At 39.1% G+C, this 22,067-nt stretch overlaps 2 protein-coding genes across 3 annotated transcripts in view; both read right to left on the reverse strand.

Moving 5' to 3' along the window:
* Window positions 1-2,921: 2,921 nt before the first annotated feature.
* LOC147167200 (uncharacterized) lies at window positions 2,922-8,711 on the reverse strand. Of its 2 annotated transcripts, XM_086086849.1 has the most exons (6): window positions 8,663-8,711; window positions 6,650-6,727; window positions 6,303-6,428; window positions 5,631-5,780; window positions 3,607-3,804; window positions 2,922-3,506 (listed from the first exon to the last, which is right to left on the reverse strand). In XM_086086849.1, the coding sequence occupies exons 3-6, from the start codon at window positions 6,406-6,408 to the stop codon at window positions 3,478-3,480; spliced, it is 483 nt and encodes a 160-aa protein (XP_085942975.1). In that variant the 5' UTR covers window positions 6,409-6,428; window positions 6,650-6,727; window positions 8,663-8,711; the 3' UTR covers window positions 2,922-3,477. The 2 variants fall into 2 exon arrangements, with proteins under 2 accessions (XP_085942975.1, XP_085942974.1); XM_086086848.1 differs by lacking the exon at window positions 8,663-8,711 and having other exon boundaries at window positions 6,650-6,782.
* col7a1 (collagen, type VII, alpha 1) overlaps window positions 6,422-22,067 on the reverse strand; it is a 63,336-nt gene continuing 47,690 nt past the window's right edge. The window contains exons 88-116 of the mRNA XM_086086907.1: window positions 20,111-20,146; window positions 19,923-19,982; window positions 19,797-19,841; window positions 19,682-19,717; window positions 18,534-18,569; window positions 18,403-18,462; window positions 18,177-18,302; window positions 18,018-18,089; window positions 17,891-17,926; window positions 17,758-17,817; window positions 17,572-17,616; window positions 15,409-15,444; window positions 15,240-15,275; window positions 14,922-14,978; window positions 14,748-14,819; window positions 13,891-13,962; window positions 13,722-13,757; window positions 13,528-13,608; window positions 12,347-12,400; window positions 11,205-11,258; window positions 11,064-11,126; window positions 10,932-10,994; window positions 10,734-10,850; window positions 10,132-10,209; window positions 9,068-9,121; window positions 8,907-8,955; window positions 6,650-6,727; window positions 6,563-6,578; window positions 6,422-6,428 (exon numbers count right to left, since the gene is read on the reverse strand). Of these exons, the coding sequence (XP_085943033.1) occupies window positions 6,422-6,428; window positions 6,563-6,578; window positions 6,650-6,727; window positions 8,907-8,955; window positions 9,068-9,121; window positions 10,132-10,209; window positions 10,734-10,850; window positions 10,932-10,994; window positions 11,064-11,126; window positions 11,205-11,258; window positions 12,347-12,400; window positions 13,528-13,608; window positions 13,722-13,757; window positions 13,891-13,962; window positions 14,748-14,819; window positions 14,922-14,978; window positions 15,240-15,275; window positions 15,409-15,444; window positions 17,572-17,616; window positions 17,758-17,817; window positions 17,891-17,926; window positions 18,018-18,089; window positions 18,177-18,302; window positions 18,403-18,462; window positions 18,534-18,569; window positions 19,682-19,717; window positions 19,797-19,841; window positions 19,923-19,982; window positions 20,111-20,146 (1,635 nt within the window). The remainder of the gene's footprint in view (window positions 6,429-6,562; window positions 6,579-6,649; window positions 6,728-8,906; window positions 8,956-9,067; window positions 9,122-10,131; window positions 10,210-10,733; window positions 10,851-10,931; window positions 10,995-11,063; window positions 11,127-11,204; window positions 11,259-12,346; window positions 12,401-13,527; window positions 13,609-13,721; window positions 13,758-13,890; window positions 13,963-14,747; window positions 14,820-14,921; window positions 14,979-15,239; window positions 15,276-15,408; window positions 15,445-17,571; window positions 17,617-17,757; window positions 17,818-17,890; window positions 17,927-18,017; window positions 18,090-18,176; window positions 18,303-18,402; window positions 18,463-18,533; window positions 18,570-19,681; window positions 19,718-19,796; window positions 19,842-19,922; window positions 19,983-20,110; window positions 20,147-22,067) is intronic.

Here is a 22,067-nt window from a genome sequence, read left to right on the forward strand (position 1 = left end):
CTTGGCGCACGGAGTGAAAGAAGGACACGCACACAACTGCTATATGGGAGATCATAACATGGGGGTTCGGGGAATGTGCTGCCAACAGCACAGACGATCTTTATAATAATAATCCCGTCTCTCCTGAGATGCACCCACTTGCAAGATGTAGCCGTGAGCGCGCGCGACTCTCGACAGGACACGCGCAAAGCAAAAGTGACTTGACGAGCGGGATGGAAAGAAAGACGCAATTTGAGGCGGTTCGTATGCTAATAGAAGCGAGAGGCTAAAAGTGAAACAGAGCACATTTCATCGCTATAGCAACAGCCTTTGTACTTGTGGAGGCAAGTGGGTAGCGTGTGGGAGGGAAAATCTGGGGAGGGAAAGAGAGCGCGAGTGAGACTTTGGCTGGCCTCTTGGTGAGCTGCTCGTCATGCAGCTTCTGCCAACCAATCACCTTCGGGCATTAAACAGTCAAGGTCACCCAGGAGGAAAAGTGAGCAACTCTTACACAAACATGTACACGATTCAAGTTATCTCTTACACACAGAGAGAAGGCCACCAGCTACCATGCATGCATGCACTCTACTCACAGACAAACTCTAATGACCTTAAAGAGATGCAAAAGTGCATTTTATCTACATAATAATAATAATTAAGGAAGGAAATCGATTTTATTTAAATTATTTTATACTGTCTTCCCTTTGTTTGTGTGTGCCTTTATTGAGAGCGCTGTTCATGTTGTACCCGATTTGGCCACTTAGGTGCAGTGTGGTTCCACACAGTCTAATACACTGTTAAGTTGTAGCCACATTAGAGAGTAGAAGGAAAAAGTCACGATCAAGTTATAATAAAACAAAACAATAAAAATAAATTTTTTTGCAGTGTGGAGCCGTTCTTTTGAGTGATAAAAGTGCCGCGAGTAACGCGCTAATTAGCATTAGCGAGTCAGACTGGAGTAGATCATTACGATTCCTTGATACATCTATAAATTGAAGCAAAAATCATTGTCAATGAAATCATTTTAAATAAAAAAATCTTTCCTAATCGAAAATCGATTCTGAATCGAATCGCACACCCAAAAATCTGAATCGACTCGAATCGTGAGACATTGAAAGATTCCCACCCCTAGTTTTTACTGAGGAACAGTGATAAAAACAATTTACACAATTATAAATATACTGTATTTATCTCTAATTAATATTATAATAATGTAGTTATTTAATTCAAACCCCAAAACGTATGAATACGTTTTTTAATACTTTGTCCTTCGCTCCCAAAAACTTATTTATAAGTTTTTTATGCTAGAGCATACAGAAGGCTTTGATAGAGCTTCTGAGATGAAGAGGTCGCTTAAAACAATAGTAGTTATTACAAAAACGGTCAGCAGGTGGCAGAAGAGTATAAGAGATCAGCCAGGGCCATGTTGCAACAAGCTCTTTTTGCCACGGTTTTCAACAGGTTTGTGAATAATGATGAAACTTAGCTATATTCTAATGCTAATTGCTGCAAAACGGAAACAGATACAAATATAATTCTTTTTCTGATGAAAGAAGAGACCGTAATCTTTCTTTTGGTGGGTTTCATGTTTTCATAGCAATAGAACAGAATATTCTGTGGACCTTGCAAAATCAGTCAAGTAAAACAGACGGGAGAAAAGGGGGTTGCTTCCGTGAAAATGGCTGGGAATGAATGAGTTGATTTAGTACTTGTTTTTTTCTTGACAGAACAAAAAACAATTTATGGGAATCAGCCATCTTTATTGTTTACATTCGCCTCAAATGCGTTGGGGTCGGAACTGAAACAATCCAAGTTGGGACAAATCCGATTTCCAACCTTACTCAAATGCGGCGCAAGTCCGTGGCTAAAAAGTGCATTAAGTGGCGGCCATATTGGAAGGGGCAACATTCCCATCAATTCAATGTATGGATAGATGTTAGCTTAGCATCCGGAGCATGTTGTATCAACCTTTTTATATCGGTGACTGTTTTTTTGGCTATGGTATCTAATTATAACAGTATCTAACAAACATTTAAAATTGCTCCAATGATGGGTCATATCTTGAAAAAAAAAAAAAAAACTCACTTCTAAAGTACAGAGTGTGAGTACTCTGTTGAAACGTGTCATTTCTGACCATGATTTCTATTGTCTGCGCAGAGGTCCTTAATCTCCATATTAAGGCCCGGCTTTCGACTTTCATTGGGAATTACAATAACATCAATGGGATCAGAAATGAAGAGGGGGCGCTCACTTCAATCGGATTCAATTACAATTTAGTCGCCAACATTTGCACAATTTTGCTCTGCTCGGGATAACCTTGACTTTCCTAAACACCGAAAAAAAGAGAGCCAGATTATGAAATTGATGGAAGGTTGTTACAGCTGCGCGAGGGAAAGTCGCTCCATTCGCACAAGCCACGTGTGATTTACAACTCCTGACATCACTGACTGCTATCTTAATAAGCAAAATACACACTCGGGCAAGTTTTCTGACAAAAAAAACATACTGTTCCATATCTTACAGTCATAACATTTAAAATGTGCAATGCATCTTTTTTGCAAGCACGTTTGTATTCCCTGTAATGAACCTACCGTTCGTCAGCCGAACAATCCCGCTCACTTCTGACAATGAACAATTGGCAGCGGGTGTGTTTGCCTTATTTCAGCCGTCACACTTTGATAGTGTGCTGACTTTGGAAAGGATGCCAGGTGAAGACGTGTGCTGGAGTGGATGCGGAGCCACTGAATGCTCCCGCCAGGGGAAATCAAGCGAGGGCAGACAGCATGGAAAAGCAAAGGCACGAGCAGTCGTGGCCAACAAGCAGAAAATCCTCTCATTAATGAAATATGCTGATGAAAACGGAACATCCTGATTGGTCACACACACACATGCACAAATTGAAATGATTTGTCACAGATGACATTGAGATTCATTGTCCAGGAAAGTTTACATTTAGTTTATTCAAAATGCCATAAAAAACTCACAAACAAACAGTATTTTTTTTTTACTTTCTCTATATCTACCTTCTGTTGAGTAAACATGCATCCACACGTAGAAACACATTTTCCCCAAAATCACAGAAACATGATGCCCGATTCTCCAATTGTAACCATGGCGGATACACTTTCTGCCACCTAGTGGACAAGCATACACCTGTTCTGCCTGCCACTATACGTCACTGGCATAGACAAATAAACAAAAATGACAGTTTATCTGTAGTAACCAAATGTTTTTTAGGACCAATTAAGTGAAAGTGAACAATTGGCTGTGAATCACTGCCATACAGTACTTGCGAAACAGTAATGCAAAGTTATACTTAAAAAAAAGCTAAGCTTGTCTTCAGTATGAATATGTTTTGAATAAACAGTAGCCTTTTTTTTCTTTTTTTTTTCGGTTGGGAAATAATAATAAATAAAGAAAAACGAATATTTACTACTGACATGTAACAAGAATGTTATAAAAATGCTGATGTTGGTGTAGAGAAGTACTTGGTCACCATCACCGGACTGTTTGCAGCAAGGGAGACCCTGGAGAACAGTTGAAATGTTCAATACCCTCCCACATCTTAGCAACAATGCAAACACACACGAGCGCATGTGATGCGTGTGTGTGTGCGTGTGCGTCTACCTTGAGCCTTGCCAAGGCACACCTCCTCACACTCCTCCATGTGGACGAATCGGTTGTCGTTTCCTCCGCAGCCGCTGTAGATGAAAGGCCTGCACGCTTGGACGTGGCTGTTGAAGTACCAGCGCAAAGTGAAGCGCACGCAGTTGCCTTCCTCCATCGGCACCAGGCACGCTTCGGCTGGAGCTGCAGTGACGAGCGCTGATGTGGAAAAAAAGAAAAGAGGGAGCCCAAACATAAAGTAAGCACACCTTTGAGTTATGTGATCAAACCAAGTAAATTATAATTAAAATGTTGGTCATAAAATTTGCATTATTTACTAATAACCTACCATGTAACTCATTACTCGGTAGCTTTAACTCATCAGTCCAGGTAGTTTTTACCCATTGTTGGATCAAAATCTTGACTCAACAGACTGGGTCAAATCCTCAACCCAATGGGTATAGATAACCCAGCACTGGCTCAGTCCCTTTTAGACCCGGCGCTGGGTTAGCTATTTCACCCAATTTCAGTTACTTCTGACTAAGCAGTTTTAAGAGCGCGCACTGCACAGTCGTTCCAAAATGTTCTCTCTGGTATCATTTCCTGATGGATTAATTAATTGGTTGGTATCTCAACACTTTTGTTTGTACCTTACGTTCTACTGGATTGAACACAGTTCCACGACCTACAATTTGACTTTCTAACTAACCCAATGTTGTTGTTGTAACAACCCAGAAAGTTGGGTCAAATTGACCCAAGTAGCAGTCGGTCTAATTTTTGAACAATATTGGGTTATTTTTGACACTGCAGTTGAGTGTACCTTGAGTTTTACAAGATCATACACAGTCTGCACTCTGAAAACAGTTGGGTCAAAAATAACTTAAATTGAGTCAAAAAGGGACCGATTAACTACTTAAGAAAATTTAACTTTCTAAATAACTCAAAATTAATTTGTTTTGTAACAACCCAGAAAGTTGGGTCGAATTGACCCAAGCAGCCAATTAGTAATCGGTCCAGTTTTGAACAATATTGGGCTATTTTTGACAGCAGTTGAGTGTACCTTGAGCTTTACTGGATCGAAAACAACATGCATTCTAAAAACAGTTGAGTAAAAAAGAACCCAATTTGTGTCAAAAATGGATCGATCCACTACTTGGGGCAATTTAACTTTCTAACAAACCCAAAATTGGGTTGTTTTGTAAAAACCCACAAAGTTGGGTCAATTTGACACATTTAGTAGTCAGTCTAATTTTTGAACAATATTGAGTTTTTTTGACCCAGCAGTTGAGTGTACCTGGAGTTTTACTGGCTCGAAAACATCCTGCATTCTAAAAACAGTTGAGTCAAAAATAACCCAATTTGGGTAAAAAATGCACTGATCCACTACTAAGGACAATTTGACTTTCAAACTAACCCAAAATGTGGTTGTTTGGTAACAACCCAGAAAGTTGGGTCAAATTGATCCAAGTGGTAGTCGGCCTAATTTTTTAACAATATTGGGTCATTTTTGACCCAGCAGTTGTGTGTACCTTGAGTTTTACTGGATCGAAAACAACCTGCATTCTAAACAGAGTTGCGTCAAAAATAACTTAATCTGGGTGAAAAAATGCCCAGATCCACTATTTGGGAAAATTTGACTTTCTAAATACCATATTTTAACGGATATAAGGCGCACTTTTAAAGTCTTAAATTTTTTCCCAAATTGACGGTGCACCTAACAGTAAGGTGCGCCTTGTGTGTGGACCAAGGTCCAAAATCTGACTTCCCGCGACACATTGCTTATATACAAAATAGGCGGACCTGACTGAGGACAGACATGAGAGTACGGAAGAGTCAACTTGGTGGCCCTGACTGCGCCTTATAATACGGTGCGCCTTATGGTCGTGAAAATATGGTAATCCAAAATTGGGCCGTTTTGTAACAACTCAGAAAGTTTGGTCAAATCGAATCAAGTCGTGGGTTGGTCCCTTTTTGACTCAACTGTTTTCAGAGTGTGTGATATACCCAAACATTTCTATCCTCAGCATTCTGATTCCCTTTCCTACCTTGGCCTTGTTTCTTTTTGATGGACCTGACCGTTCTGGGCTTGGCTGCTTTCAAAGCCGGAACTTTGCCTCCTCTCTCTCCACCAACTCGCACGACGTTGGGTGCGTTTTTGCCTTCACCTTTGACCGTTTTCTGTTTGTCAGGCTCATCTGTGGAAACACCGGTTGCAGCAGGGATCAGTGATTGAATGGTCACAAGTTACAACAGTTGACGGAATCTTACAGCCATTAAAATATTTCAATTTCATCTAAACATGCCCTATTGTGTTTTTTCAAGGGGCCCTTGAACGCATCATAGACAGGTGGCAACAGCATATTAAGATGGATGCTGGTTGTGGCACAGCTGAAAAAATGATAAGTGGTATAGAAAATGGATGCCTAAATCATACGTACAAATGAATGTGCACTTTTTAAAAACCAAAAATAACTTCCTTTCTATTTTGGGTTTACTAATCTTATTGGCAAGAATAACATTTTACAGATTTATTTATTTTTTGTTCATTGTTGCCATTGGATATTTAATCACATGCCTACTTATGCGTTACTGTCATTGCATATGTCACTCAACTCTGACTGTCAAACACAAGAGGGATGATCAATCATTTGCTCATAAAAGCCCCCCCCCAACTCCCGCCACTTGTGAAATGAAGTGCTCCAGGCCAAGTCCAATACCGTCAGTCTGATTGTCAGCAGGAGGGAAATACAGCAGCTCATCTAAGGGGTCGTCGTAGTTCTCGATGGAGTAGATGTGCTCGTAGTCGGGGTCGTTGGTGTTCATCACCACGCGCAGCTCACGGCCTGAAAAGAGCAGTGGCAACATGCTACACATCCAAATGGTGAAATCTGTCTGTTCACACCTGGAAATATATATATATATATATATATATATATATATATATATATATATACATACACACGTATACAACCCCCACCAATGATTCGGTCCAACTGTGAGGGCAGGCACACGGGCCGGACAAACAAACACAAAAGCCACCAAGCGGGTCGACGGACGCACTCACCCTTCACAGCCTTCCGGGCCGCGAGTTGCTCCACCGCCACGGGCTGGGAACGAGTGACGGAACCGGACGCCGAGAGAGCTACAGGACACGGAGGACGAAAGGAGGCACCGAAGGAGAGCAAACAGAGTGGAGAGAGGCAGCCGGTAAGCGTTTCCACCACAGAGAAAAGGACAGAAGCTCAGAAAATCGACAAACCAACCCAAAGTCACCACAAAAGTCATTCGAACATTCCGACACGTGAAACAGACACGAGGGTCATCCATGACATGCAACGGCACGCATGTACATTATTGAGCACGCCATCACTACACGTGTGGCAATAAATAAATCATGGCTGAAATGATTGATTTGGCCTCATTCTCAGTGGTAATGCATATTGATAAACTAGTGTGTTTATTTTGAGACATGGATCTGAATTTTGCTAATTATACACATTGTCTGAATTAATTATGAATGCATGTTATAGTTAACAACAAAAAGGTTTATTCATTTTGTTGACAGTATTATGCCACATTAATCAATAGGTAGGTTATTGTTACATTTATACCTCTATTTAATAATAAATGAAAATGTAATGAAATTTGCAAGTCAAAACGAAGCATCATTATAGAATATCTATTAGCGCTTTTACTGGAACTTATTAGCAATGGATGAGATATATTGATCAGATTTGGTCAATATATTTAGTGCTTATCAAAGTTTTTATAATTATTTATTTCTGGCAGGTCGTTGATTCAGTAAACAAATCTCTTAAAAATGGCCACATAATGTCTAACATGGTTTATTAAAACTGCATCATCTAATTGTAGTGAATAAGATCCCAACGAGATTTTTAGCCCTTATAACACATTTCCCTCTGATTGTGTGTGTGTTTTTTTTTATTAATCTGATCTAACCGCAACTGCACACTGATTTGGTTGATTGATTGATTGGTTGAGTAATAAAGAAAAACTAAATTGTTTTGTAAAAAACATTTTTTGAGAAAAAAATAAATAAATCATCTCCGAATATGCAGGAGTCTTTAGTTTTAAGTGCAATATCCCCATTCACCTCCAGATGGCAGACATTGAGCTTTTCCTCTGATTGTGTGCGCATGACATAATATTTTTTTTTTATTCTGTCCAAACAGAACACCAATTGATTAATTGATTGATTGATTGATTGATTAAAAAAACATGTTTTTTTTGTAATTTAAAAAAAAACTAAACATATTTTTGGGGATTAAAAAAAAAATCATAAAATGCTGATAAACATTTCATATATGTTTTCCATGGAAAATTAGGATAAATTAGGGGAAATCCCGGAAGAAAGGGGAACAAAATTAAAAAGAGCAATGTCACCATTCACCACTAGATGGCAGACATGTATCTCTTACTACAACGTAACTCGTCTTAATAATTTGCGGAAACATAGCACCTCAATAATATAAAAATTTAGAGTGAGTTGGTTGATTTTTGCGAAAAAATGTACGAAATGAATTCTTGCACTTAAGGTTGGTTTCTTATTCAGCAGTTTTGTTACATCCTTGAATGTTATTTTTTTGAAGAGAGCCCTTTGCATTGAAAAAAAAATACAGTATGTGGTTATTGTGCTGTTTGCTTCAAAACCTTTGTTGATGAGTTATGATAGGGTAATTCAACACATGCATTGAATAATGTATTATCAAAAATATATATATATCAAGAACACATATTTTGTACGTATTTTGTCCAATTTGTCCAAATAGTATGTTTGTCATACATCTGGTAAGGAAGTGTGTGGTCACTGTTCTAAACCATCACCTGTGACCCTAATGATGATATTTCAAGAAAGTTAACAAAAGAGTTATCGATCACTTTCTGGACACAACATTAGGATGCATTTAAATCAGTTGATGCACATTACACTACACCGCCTGCTGTTAATGCACAGCCTGCTGCAGCATACTGTATGTGCAATATGACTCATACTGAGCCACAGCCTGTGTCCCCCACCCAACCCCCAGCTCGTGATGCGGTTCGACGGCTCACTCACCTCCACATGCTACTCAGCAGACAGATTACAGACAGGACGGACAACCAGCAAAAAGAGAGAGAGCAAAAAAAAAGAAAAGAAAAAAAGGTCAGTTCAAAAGAGTGGTGACATTGCTGTACTGTAGTTGAGTAAGACTTTTGAGTCGAGTTGTGACAGTTGAGTCATACGCGGCCATCTTAGCTGAAGTTCAATTTGGGGACAGCGCACATATGAATTAGCAATGCAAACTGCATCCAAGACTTACCACAGTGCTGACTCATTTCCGTGCGAACGTACTCTCTGACGTCGGTCTCCTGAATCACAAATAAGAAACAGAAATAATGAAACACTTAAAAATGTGTGTCACAACTATTTGTGAGGATTGTGTTCCAGTCTTCAGAATGAGCCTTGGGCTGAAGTACTGACCGTCATGCCCGGCTCTCCTCTCTCTCCCTTGGCGCCATCTGGGCCCATCTCCCCCTACAACATGGGCAGGTATTAGGACGTGCACGACCCACAGAGTGGCCCGCAGCACATTCATTCATTTGACGCTCAACTAAATGCAAAGTCAAAGCGAAAGGTTAATTCAGCATAAACCCTCTTCAGAATTTGAAATAGAACTGATAGAAAATCATGTAATTGCCTATAAACCGGATTAGAGGCACACAAATGGAGGAGGAAGACATGAATCCTGAAGCAGAGAAGCTCAGTCCAAAAAAAAAACCCAAACAGACAGAATGATTCATAGTCTGGAAAAATGTAAGTGAATTTATTCATTCATTTCATTGTTCGAATAAAAATTAGGGGTGTCAGGCAATTACATTTTTTAATCGCAGTTAATCACGACTTCAATAGTTAACTCACGATTTATCGCACATTTTATATCTGTTCTAAATCTACAATAAAATGTATAAGAAAATAATTTTTATATTTATATAAGTTGTCATACTTTTGTTAACATAAAAGTGGGAACAAATGTTAAACGAATATAAATATGGCTGCATTTTTGTAATTTTATCAAAATTAAAAAGACGTACTGTACTGTAAAAACAAGTGCGATATTGATTTGTGTTGAGGTCATTTTTCTGCCACTAGATGGCAAAATTGCATTTTTAAGACGTTGGTGACAGCTCAGTGCATTTTTATTTTCATATTAAGAGCTATCTAATCTTTACCATGAAGTAACTTGTGAAATTCTGCACATTTTTTAAATTGTAAAATACAAATTCAATACTTGTAAATTTTGCCGTGGACGTGTCTGCTGCGTTGCGACTGGAATTCCCGCAGTACAGGCTTTCCAAGTAAGGGGTGGTCATTAATCATGCGTTAAAAAAAATTGGTGGCGTTACAGGAAATTTCAATGAACTCAAAATGAACGCACTCATTTCGACACCCCTATTAAAAATCTATATTTTATCAACAAATAGAAAGATAGAGCTATATCAGTTGCTAACTCAATTAGAAAGTCATAATTAAAGAAAACCACAAACCGACTCTCCGCGTTCCCCTGGGATCCCGGGAACACCACGTGGACCCACCATGGCGGGACCAGCAGGACCTCGCTCTCCCTAGCACGGAAAATAGAACAACAGTTGACACAATGTAACATATATTGGAGCTCTTCAAGTCAAGCCTGCAGGCAGATGACTCATTATCCACAAGCAGTGCCATCCATAAATACATGCAATTAACATAATGGCTTCAAACATCCACATATTGATGTCTACTAAATGTAATCTTTCTCTACCTGAAGTTCAACTTCCTGCTTTCAGGACAAACTAAAAAAAAAAAGAGAACCTTGCATCTCAGCTGGGGAAAGTAAGTGCAATCATAAGCCAGATATTGCTCTCCTGTCAAGAGCTTTTTTATTTATGAGCTTGATGATGAAGTAGACAAGCGGGTCAAAGTCAGGCCTCATCAAACTGTCAATCACGGCACGAGCGACAACACACAGCACTCACTCAAAATATAACAAAAAACGCTACTTTGTTTTCAACTATTTTTTTTTCAACTATTTTTTTTTTCTTTCCAGTGACGACTGCTAATGTTTTAATTGCTCACTTTATATCATAATAAAGTTGTGACTCATCACCTTCTGTCCTTGGAGCCCTTCAGGGCCTTTAGCACCAGCCGTTCCCTGGGAGCCAGTCAGTCCAGGCGGCCCGTCCGCTCCTCTGGGCCCCGGGGGACCGGGGACACCAGGCGGACCCTGCATGGTTCACAGGCTCCGTTCATTTTGTATTTCTTGCCGTTAGATGAACAAAACGTTGAGGTGGACGCGCTCCCTCACCCTTTCACCTTTGTCGCCCTGAGTTCCTTTGGTGCCCTCGACCCCGTCAAAGCCACGGTCCCCCTGCAAAGACAATGAGGTGTTATTGAACATTAAAACACTTCGCTACTTTTATCAGATCACTGAACTCACCTTGGGACCGATTATTCCCTCTTTTCCTGGGATTCCCGGGGTGCCGGATGGGCCCACATCCCCCTGGAAACAAAAACACACTTAAGGTACCATCACCAGCAACAGTAAAACCTGTCATACTTGCTTTGCTAGTTGCCATACCTGATCACCTTTCCTTCCTGCGAGGCCTGGTCGCCCATGGAAGCCATTATCACCCTGATTACAAACACATACCAGTACATTTCTATTGGTTCATTGTATATATGTTTTCATATTGCATTTATGGAATAATAGTTAAGCAGCAAAATTACCCGTTTTTATCCATGTCAGGAGGCGGCCATTTTGCAACTCGCTTTCGACTGAAAATGGCATCACAGTTGCTCAGGGCTCAAGTAAGGACCAATCACAGCTCAGCTTACGGAGGTCACATGACCAAGCCCAAAAAAGCAGGTGAACCATGATTAGTCGTTATCTGAGCCTTTAGGCACTGTGATGTCATTTTTAGTCCAAAGCAATGGGCAAAATGGCTGCCCCCAGAGAAGGGTTAAAAACGCAGGGATTTTGTGGCTTCATTCATACTTCATTTCCAAAAAAATTGGACTTGACTTCCTCTTTCATGAGATTTTGACCTTAACTCTTTTGTTCCATTAATAAAGTTGCTTTTTTAACGTCCCACCTTTTATTCATTGTCATTGCATTGTTCTAAATGTTGTTATTTTAAAGACTTCTGTTGACTTCAGAATGTAGTTGATTAGTGTTTTAAAGGCTTTTTTTTTTAGCATATATATTTTTTTATCAGCCGTGTACATTGTACCATTTTAAAATAAAATAAATGATGAATTGTGTTTAAATGCGTTTGAGGGGTCTAGTCTGTAAAATAAACACAACTCGTGTCCAAGTTTTTCATGTTAAATATGGGACAATCATTACATTGTACATTGTATAATGTCAACAATATTTGTTTACTGTAAGTAGCACCACAAATGGCTTTTGCCATTTTTTCCTTTTGCATAATTTAAGTGACTTCCAGGTAAGAGCTTCATCAATCATGATTCCTAAATATTTAGTTTATTTTACCCTTTGAATTGTCATTCTGTCTATTTTTTTTTAATGATACATCATTTTTCATTCTTGTCTTTTAGCAATATCTACTATGTCTTCTTGAGATTGAAGGACAGTCTATTAATATTAAGCCACTTTAACACTTTCCAACTCTGAATTTAAGCGAACGTAAGCAATGTTTGTCATATTTAATGTACAAAGGCAATGTTGTTGTGGTTTTTCTTTTTCTGCTCATCCTTCACCTTCTCTCCTTTGGGCCCATCGCCTCCACAAAGCCCCTTGGATCCTCGGTCGCCCTGGAAACGCACATAAGTTCATCATGGTGAGAGACACGGAGAGGCTTTTAAGTAACAAAGGGGATAAAAATGCACCCCGGCCGTCCATCCATAGGCCATCAGTCCTTTCAACGGCCACCAAGGCTGATGCGCTTTCTCACACGCACACACACACATGCGCCGGCGTCCGTACTGAGTCCCACAAAGCAAATGGACATGACAATTGTACGTGATAATGATTATTGAGGGGGCACTTATAGATAAAAGTGGCAAGGCAGCCGCAAAAGAGCAGCAGCGGACTGAGACATATAAACAATTTACAGTGAATCCCCTGACAATGGCATGCAGTTATTATATAAAATAATACTTTAATATACAGACAATACAATGTATTTCACACTTGTATGGATGTTTTTAAAATTAGATAGCTAAAGCAAGAATTCTTATACGTTCCTGAAAGTAATCCTAACAAGTTTTTTTTTTTGTCATTTATTTTATTCTGTTGTTCAGAAATTAACTTACAGGTTTGTGACCGGTGTAAATTCTGCACCAAGAGCGCGGGGGCAGGTTAGACCCAATGTTGGTAATATCGCAGACGAAAACAGGCCGGTGGATTCGTGAGAGGGAGAGCTGTGCTGCTGTGGGAGTGGGCACAGCCGACTTTATTCATGGCCAATCGAAATGGCTTCTTTCATTTCCTGAGTAAATGTGGCACGTAGAGTCTCGGCATGGCAGAAGCACATCTGCTTCTTGAAGTGGGCAACCCCCACCAATAAATTGATTTAGAGGATTTGGTGGGGGGGCTTTGGTGCCTTGCTAATCTCTACATGGATTGTAGTCAGGGGGCAAAAATGCAATTATTTTGTGTTGACTGTGGGACGGTCTGGTTTATTCATTTTGCATAATTCAAGAGGAAAACATTCAAAATGATTTCCTGTATCCGCTTTGATTCCGATCAAGATTTAATTGTTTTTTTTCCTTACCCCATTGTTGACCAAACACGTTCTTTGGAACTTTGTTATTCTGTTAGGTACAATTTACATTAATTATCTTCAGTCTGATCAATTTCATGCTGTCATGCAGTTGCTCGTCGCATCATCCACCCCTGAAAGACATTTGACGCTTGAAACCACATGCCACAAACTCACCTTCATTCCTCTCATTCCGAATATGCCAATCTCTCCTTTGTCGCCCTTGTGCCCGAGCAGCCCGTCTTTCCCAGACAAACCCTGCAAGAATAACACAACACGCACACTCACCCGTTGTTCTACACGCTTTGCGGCGCCAAGCCAAATATAGACTATGCCGAATTGGAAAGATTTTTGGATGTAAGGAAACCGACCGCTTCACCGGGCACGCCGGCCGGGCCTGCTTCTCCCTGTAGACAAAAGTCACAATTATAGTAATTAGAGCAGGGGGATGATGATCTGCACCAAGAACTATCTGGCTATGCTATTAATTCCAATGCAGTTTAATTATAACGATCATCCATGCGGAGCGCCGTTGCTTGCCTTCTGTCCACCAGGACCGCGAGCGCCAGGGAATCCATTGGATCCTCTTTCCCCGGGCTCTCCTGTCAGCCCCTGATGATCAGTGCATTGAGGGACAGTCAGAAGATGTTGACAATTATAATTTTGTTTCGTTTGTTCATGAAAGCAGAGAGTACAACACCTGAAATCAGAATAACTTTTGAATCAACACTTTTTTTTTATTGGAAAGGAGCTAAAAAAAAAGGAATAACAATAAGCAAGATATAAATAAATACTATATGTTCTATTTAAGGCATACATTTATTTAGTATTCATTTATTTTTTTGTACGTAATTATTCTCAAATTCATCATCAAAGTATTTCAATGAATGAGTATCTTAACTGTCAAGGTTAAGCAATACACAGATGTTTCGTGCTTCACAATAAAGCATACCGTCACTGCTATGTGAAAAACACTTATGTCCATTACTCCCCAATTTTTTCTTTTTAGGTTTTTGGGATGTCTGCATTCAGTTTCATCCCAATTACATAAAAAAAAAGGTACAAATAAATAAATAAATAAAACAGTATCATCCCAAAAACATTAAAACAAATGAAAAAACGTTTCATCCCCAAAATATATTTTTTTTAATGAAAAAATGAATGCAGACATCCCAAAAACCTAAAAATCAAAAAATGGGGGAAAAAATGGACATAAGTGTTTTTCACATGGCAGTGACAATATGCTGAATTTTCCACACCGTTCCAAGTGTTTATTGAATATTAGAGTGGGAATTATTTTTAATGATGTAAATAGAGTGGCACTTAAAATTTTAGTTTGCGGAAGGATGACGTGTCTTGCAGGACAAAAATGTCTTCCAGGTAGCTGACACAATTACCTGCTCCCCTGGTGGTCCCTCTTGACCCTTTCCTCCTTTTTCTCCTTGCACACCTTTGGGCCCTCTGTCACCCTAAAAAAAAAAATTGAAAGACGGTGAACTATTTGATAGAGTTGAATTTAACGATATGAAACCATTTTGGTTAATGATGTGCCAATTGTGTGATTCACTGACTTGTTCTCCTGTATTGCCCTTTTCTCCTGGAGGTCCCCCAATCAGCATGGTGTCCCCCTATGATGAAAAATATTGCAGGATATCAAGATATGAGGAAATATGTGTAATGTTTCACTAGTGAACTCCCACTACATTAACATTGAGTGTAATTATAAACTCTTTATGCACTTTATGAACTCTTTTTTTTTAATCTCCTGAAGCAGTCTGTCAGTATGTCTTACATCAAGTGTTTGTTTGGCTTTATGCATATAAATCACTGCAGGAAAGCGACGGGCAAACCACTGCAGTGGCGCTTATTAGATATTAACATGCACACACCTTCTCTCCTTTGTCCCCTTGCAGGGCAATATCTCCCTGAAGACAAACAATAACAAAAAGAGCAAAACATTTCATCCTTGGACTTTAATTAACATGAGCAGAATGCTTATGGGGTGATGCTCGCATGATGACATGAACAAATGGGAAAAGGACTGTCATTAGTATTCACCTTCTCTCCCCGAATGCCGCGCAACCCTGCTGGACCCTGATGGATGGGCGCACACAAACACACACACACACACAGACATAAACACAATTATACAGAGCTTCACAATGAAAAGCGTCATGATTCTTCTGCTGCTTATATACAAAATATACAACAGCTTTTCATTGCACCAAACTATGCTATGTTTCTGTTGCAGCTGGCCTATTTATTTATTTAATTACTATATATACTGTATGTTTATATATATATATATATATATATATATATATATATATATATATATATATATATACACACCACACATATTTAATTTCCCAATACCAATACTTTATGCAATTGAAGCCGTGGGTAATATGTCTGGTAAAACGGAGTTTATCTCAAATCATAGCTTGATAAGGAATACAAGACATCAAAGTAATTTATCTATTTTAAGAAATATAATGAGGTAAACAAACACTTGATACACGAGATACAGGATGACTCAAATAAAAATTGCCAGCAAATAATTAAACAAATACATCCCACAACAATTTCACAAGTTTGTCAATAAATCACTTTTTGATTGCAATTGGTCTGTACATTTTAATGACACCATGTCTGTGTAATACAATTCATTAACTTATTCACTGTCATTGACAGCTATAGACGTCAAAAATTAATTTGAACAATTTCTATTAGTTTAACTTTTTTTTTTCTTTCATTTTTGTTAACAAGAGTATGAAAACCTAGAAAAAAAATTGGGGGGTACATTTAGAATAGATATACAATTTGTGATTAATCGTGAGTTAACTAGTGAAGTCATGCGATTAATTACGACTACAAATTTTAATCGCCTGATGCCCCTAATTTTTAATAATCTTTTCTTTAAAAAAATAAAAATAAAATAATAATAATAATCTTTTTTTTTTAAACTAGTTAACTTGCATTTAATCACAAATTTGATATCTGTTCTAATACAATGTATATATTTTTAAGTTTTCATACTCTTAACAAAAGTAGGGAAAAATGTTAAACTACTAGAAATAGTTCAACCTTACTTGAATAAATAAAGTTTTTTTTCCCCCTGATGTGAGATTAGCTGAGTGATACTCTAAGATAAAATCAATTTGTTGAAGGAACTTGGAAGCATGTATTTATTACTTATTTCACACCGTAATATTAATATTATGATTATTCATCAAACGAAACCCCAATGCTAACCCACCCAAGAGATGCACTATTTTACTTTGCTGTAAGGAAACACCAGAGACGAAACAAATAAAAGCAGCTAAAAATATCATACAAATAATAATAACTCACACAGAACTCGTGCAAGTATGGTGATATTCAGATCTACTTGTGATAAGAAAAAAAGTAGGGACATTTTTGTCTGGATTCATAATGTTGCATTATTTGACTTATCAGTGAGCATTGCTTGATAAAATCTACAGACCTTATATATTTCCGCATGGTGAAGAATGCAACAAAGCAGGTTGGCCCCTAATATGAGCGGTGCTTTATCGCCAAAATAAAACCGTACTGTAACTGTAACCGTACTGAATACAAATTTTGACCAGCATTTATTTAAATTAAAACACACACACACACACACACACACACATATAATCATAAGGCCAGATTTCGAACTATCATCATCATCACCACGCATGATGTTTCTCAGGATGCTTTTCCTCAAGGCAACTCAACTTATTTTTAAAGCACTTAAAAAAAAACTCTCTTTAGAGAAAGTTTGAAAAATATTTCAGTGAAAAAAAGCGGAACATGTTTTTCCTGTGTCTAAAGAGATACGAGCAATACTGTGAAGCAGTCATTTAAGAATAAAGACACCCCGCCAACTCCATAGTGAGCTGCATTGAGTCTCTCAAGAAGTAATTCACCTTGAAACTCACTAATCTCACTTTTTATGTTTGTCATCTATTATTTAAGGGTCACCATTTTATTGCTTGTAGGTTTTACAATCAACATTTATATGACAGCTTGGAATTCAAATGTTGCTTAAATCATTGCCTGGTCACGGTTTTATGATAGTGACAGTTTGACAATGAAACGACCACATACAATTTACCAGCGTCCGCGAACGGAGTATATTCAAACTTAGAGGTTCCACTGCATTTTTGTATTATAGCAACCACTGAAGTTATAGCAACAAGTGATGTATGTACTCACCGTCAGCCCTCTCTCTCCATCCAAACCTGGGCGTCCCTCTTCCCCCTAAAACACCACTCAAAAATGAAGATCTACTACTGGATTGCCGATAGGCCAAGACTTGCACGGGGCGTGTATGGACTATCGGCTATCCAGTAATATATACAGATCAGTGTTTTTTTTCTATTTGGATAGCAGAGAGCTTACTCTGGTTCCTGGGTCTCCCCTCTCTCCTCTTGGACCCGTCACACCAAGTCCAGTTTCCCCCTGGTCAAATAGATGATGTGTATGTTCGTATAAGCCTCACTGGCATGTGATATGTATGTTGGATAATTGTTACCTTGTCTCCTTTGACCCCGTTTACGCCAGGAGAACCCTGGAAAACATTTTTTTTTTTTAGGCTGAGCTTTCCCCCCCCCCCCTCGCAAGTTAAATTAAGCAAACTTTAAAATGGGATCTAAACTCACAGCTTGTCCAGTAGGTCCAGCAGGACCAGGAGGTCCAATATTTCCCACCCGGCCCAGAAATCCTTGGAGACCCTAAAAATGACAAATTACTATTTGACAACGATACCAAAGAGACGTTTTTTAAAAAAAACACACACTTTTGTGTAACAGTCTACTAACCCTCTCTCCTGGTGGCCCAAGTATTCCTGGTTCTCCATTTTCTCCTCTTAAACCAGGAGGCCCACTATTCCCGGGCTTCCCCGGCAGCCCTGTAGGACCAGCTGAACCAGGAAGACCTAGATCTCCCTTACATACAACACATAATGACAATGTTGAGGCATGCTTCTAAAACCGAAAGCCTGGTGGTAATAGGACCAATATGTTGGCATGTACAATATTTACTGACCTTTAAACCTTGCGGTCCAACGTTACCTGCAGGACCTAACATTCCTATGCCCCTTTCGCCCTGCAGCACAAATGTGTCACGACTTCCGCTCGGATGATATGGAAATTTCAGGAGAAAAATAAACAACACACCTTATCTCCTTTCGGGCCAGGAGAACCTTGATTTCCCTGAGGGACAAGCAAAGCAAAAAAGATGGACTTGAGTAGCAACATCAAATATTTAGGGGGGGGGGGTTAAGCTGCATATACCAAATAATTCTCATCATATTTGCATCTCAAATCATGCTGTAGTGGCAAGGCAGGAACATTAGTTTTATAGTGCAGTGGTGTCTTGAGATACAAGTTTATTTTTTCCATGAAAAAAAGCATTTTTGTACTTTATTTTTTAACAGCTGTTGCAAAATTTAGTTGAAAATTTTAGTTGGTGTGACCTTGTGTTTTAAGTGCTTCAAAGTAGGGTTTCAAGAGTTTGGCCTCCAGGCAGGTCACGATTTATAACAGCTGTTACAAAATTGAGGTTTGAAGATTCAGCCGTCAGAATGTTTGAACTCAAATTTGAAAGTGTCATTGCAGAGTATCATGGAAGACTTTGGCCTCCAGAGAAGTTCACGATTTTTAACAGCTGTTGCAAGGCTTAATTGAAAAATGCAGCCGTCAGTTTGTGTGACCTTAGGTTTTAAAGGCATCAGGTCTTCAAAGTAAGGTTTCAAAGGAGAGTTTGGCCTCCAGGCAGGTCACGATTTATAACAGCTGTTACAAAATTGAGTTGAAAAATTCAGCCGTCAGAATGTGTGACTTCAGGTTTTAAAGGATTCAGGGCTTCAAAAGTAGGGTTCAAGGGAGAATTTGGCATCAAGGGAGGGTCCCGATTTTTAAATACAATGTGACAGTGTGCATGCCTTAGTATAATGTTGACATTTGGACATACATGGAAATGTCTCTGCTACCCAGTAAGCTGCAGCAATACTAGCCACTCTTCATAGAGGATAAAGAATATATGCTTACAATTACCCATTATGTGTTAGCCATGTGGTAGCAGACTTTAACACAAAGTTATGTGGTTGTTTCCAATACACAATATGTAATTCTATTTGTTGTGACAGCAAACTTCAACTGGGAGTAGCATTAAACAGTTGAAGCCTCTATTATTTTTTCGAACAGTTGTTCACTATTTAAGTGCTGCTCATTGTGACGTGAGTTGAGTTCACTGCCACCGTACATCAGTATCTTACTCATTTTAGAAAAAAAACAAAACAAAAACTAGGCCAACTGATACTCACATCTTCTCCCGGATCTCCTGCTTCACCAACCTCCCCCTAATTATGATAACATATCTTGCTGTTATGCCAGTGAACAATTTCAATTATAATATAGACTGCATGTGACTCCACTCACCCGTTCGCCTCTGATGCCAGCAAGCCCTCTGTCTCCCCGGCCACCCTGTATTACACAAATAAGCAGTTTAGAAGAGAACATTTATCCATAGTGCCCTCAGTCTCGGGTGAGGACCCTCACACTTACCTTTTCACCAGGCGCACCTCGCTCTCCTGGTATTCCAGGCAGTGTTTGTCCTGGAAGCCCCTGAATTGCAAGGAAGAGTTACATTGTGGCAAGAATCTCCCCTTTTTATTGAATGTTTCCCAATTCGATTGACAGTTTTAAGCAGTTAGGCAGAAAGCGTATTGAGCCGACTTGTAAAACTGGCTCACCTTTTCTCCTTTGACTCCAGGGGGTCCCGCTGTAGCCTGGTAGAGAGAGCAAAAAGTGCAATAATATGATAATAATTACCTGAGAAGAGAAGTGTGGTGCTTTTTTTTTTCAAAGACTAAAAGCTTTTTAAATATAGCTGTGGGAGATTATTTAAAATGGACTTTTTTCTTATTCCACTGGCAATCGGTGGCAATCGTTGCAGCCACTCGAATGTGTGTGTTAATATAATTATTCCGTTTTACTTGCTCATTGTTGGAAGGCTTTGATGGTTCACTCGCACGAATCAACCTGCCATAATTATTTGAGGATCTCGGGAATTTCAAGTTTGCTTAGTAGTATAGTAGGCTTTTTCACATGACAAAAAAATGGAGAAAATATTGCAAAATTCAAGGGCAAGACCGCAATCTCGCCAGCTGTATGTTCTCAAAATATTGTCTGCTGCGCGGTCGGGGGAACGAAGTGGAGGTGCACGCTAGTGAAATGGATGTCGGAGGTAATTTATCAAACTGTTGAACTGCCTGACAGCGTCACGGTGGCTCTGTCCAAGGTGCTGAGCCTGGAGCGCTCATCTATGAGGAGGCCACACAACACACTCGTCACGGGTCATGTCAGCAGCACAAACAAGAGGAAAGACTGACACTACATTAAAGCGGAATATAAACTATGGCAAAGCTCAACCTTTGCACATTCATTCACCAGCAACTTAATAAGATTGTAATGCAGCTAATGGCATCTAATAGAAGGGCTTCATTGACGCTGTCAGGATTCATTTAACAATTTGTTTATTTTTGTGGTTGTAGTTTGATATGTCTAACATTTGGGAATAGGTTAAAATTTCACACCTGTCAGTATTATGATGAGCTTGTGTGTTTAATACTGTGGCTGGTGAGTGTCTAAGCATTACAGGTAGAGCACAGCTATTAAATTCAAGGATGGGGGCCAGATCCAGTCCATGGCATCATTTTATGTGGACCATTAGAGCAGGTAAAGTGTATCTACTTTGTTTTTCTTACTAAATGTGTCACACCAGAGGATTTACCGATTTGCAGATTTTTTTCTCTCCAATAAATTTTTTTTTTTTTGCTTTTTTTCTGGAAGGGTCTTACCCCCATTTTTCATGGAAAACACATTGTAAGATCATTCCTGTTTTTTCACGATTTTGTTTATTAAATAAAAATTAACAATGACATAAGCATTTTTTAATCGATGGCAATTATATGCAGATTTTTTTTCAATAAATAATTGTGGGCATTACCCCAATTTTTTTTATGGAAAACACATTGTAAGATCATTCCTGTCTTTTCAAGAGTTTTTTTTAAGGTAAGAATGACATAAGCATTTTTTAATGGGTGGCAATTTTACGCAGATTTTTTTTCAATAAATACTTTTTGCTTTTTTTAGGAAGGGTGCTACCCCCATTTTTTATGGAAGACACATAGTAAGATCATTCCTGTTTTTTCAAGATTTTTTTTAAGCAAGAATGACAAGCATTTTTTGGGGGTGGCAATTACACTCCGATTTTCATGCTTCACAAGCTGACTTAGTCCCTATCCCCCGCGAAAAGTGGGGGTCCACTGCACACTATATACATTACATTGCCAAATTAGTTATTTTACTAATAATCTCACTGTCTGAAACATAGGGCTCTATTTCCATTGACAACACATTTGCCGAAAGGGCACAAATAGGTTGTCACAAAGTCGATCTAAATATGCACCTGCACAGACCACGTTTAAATACTGGTGCAAGATAGGCCACTGGTCTAATGCAACTTTGGTGAGTTCGATTTGGGGAAAGGCAGACATACTTAAGTGTATATCCGCTCATATTGACTTTTGCCACAACTTAGCTAGAGAAATGGCAAAGCTCCACTCGTGCACAGACTGCTGGGATTACGTATCGTCCCAGACCGACCGTTGGTTGCGCCACATTCAAAGGGAGGACATACTTTGATTG

Source organism: Leptonotus elevatus, chromosome 10, assembly GCF_054856555.1.
Source record: "Leptonotus elevatus isolate MCC_2025b chromosome 10, RoL_Lele_1.0, whole genome shotgun sequence".
Classification (NCBI taxonomy): domain Eukaryota; kingdom Metazoa; phylum Chordata; class Actinopteri; order Syngnathiformes; family Syngnathidae; genus Leptonotus; species Leptonotus elevatus.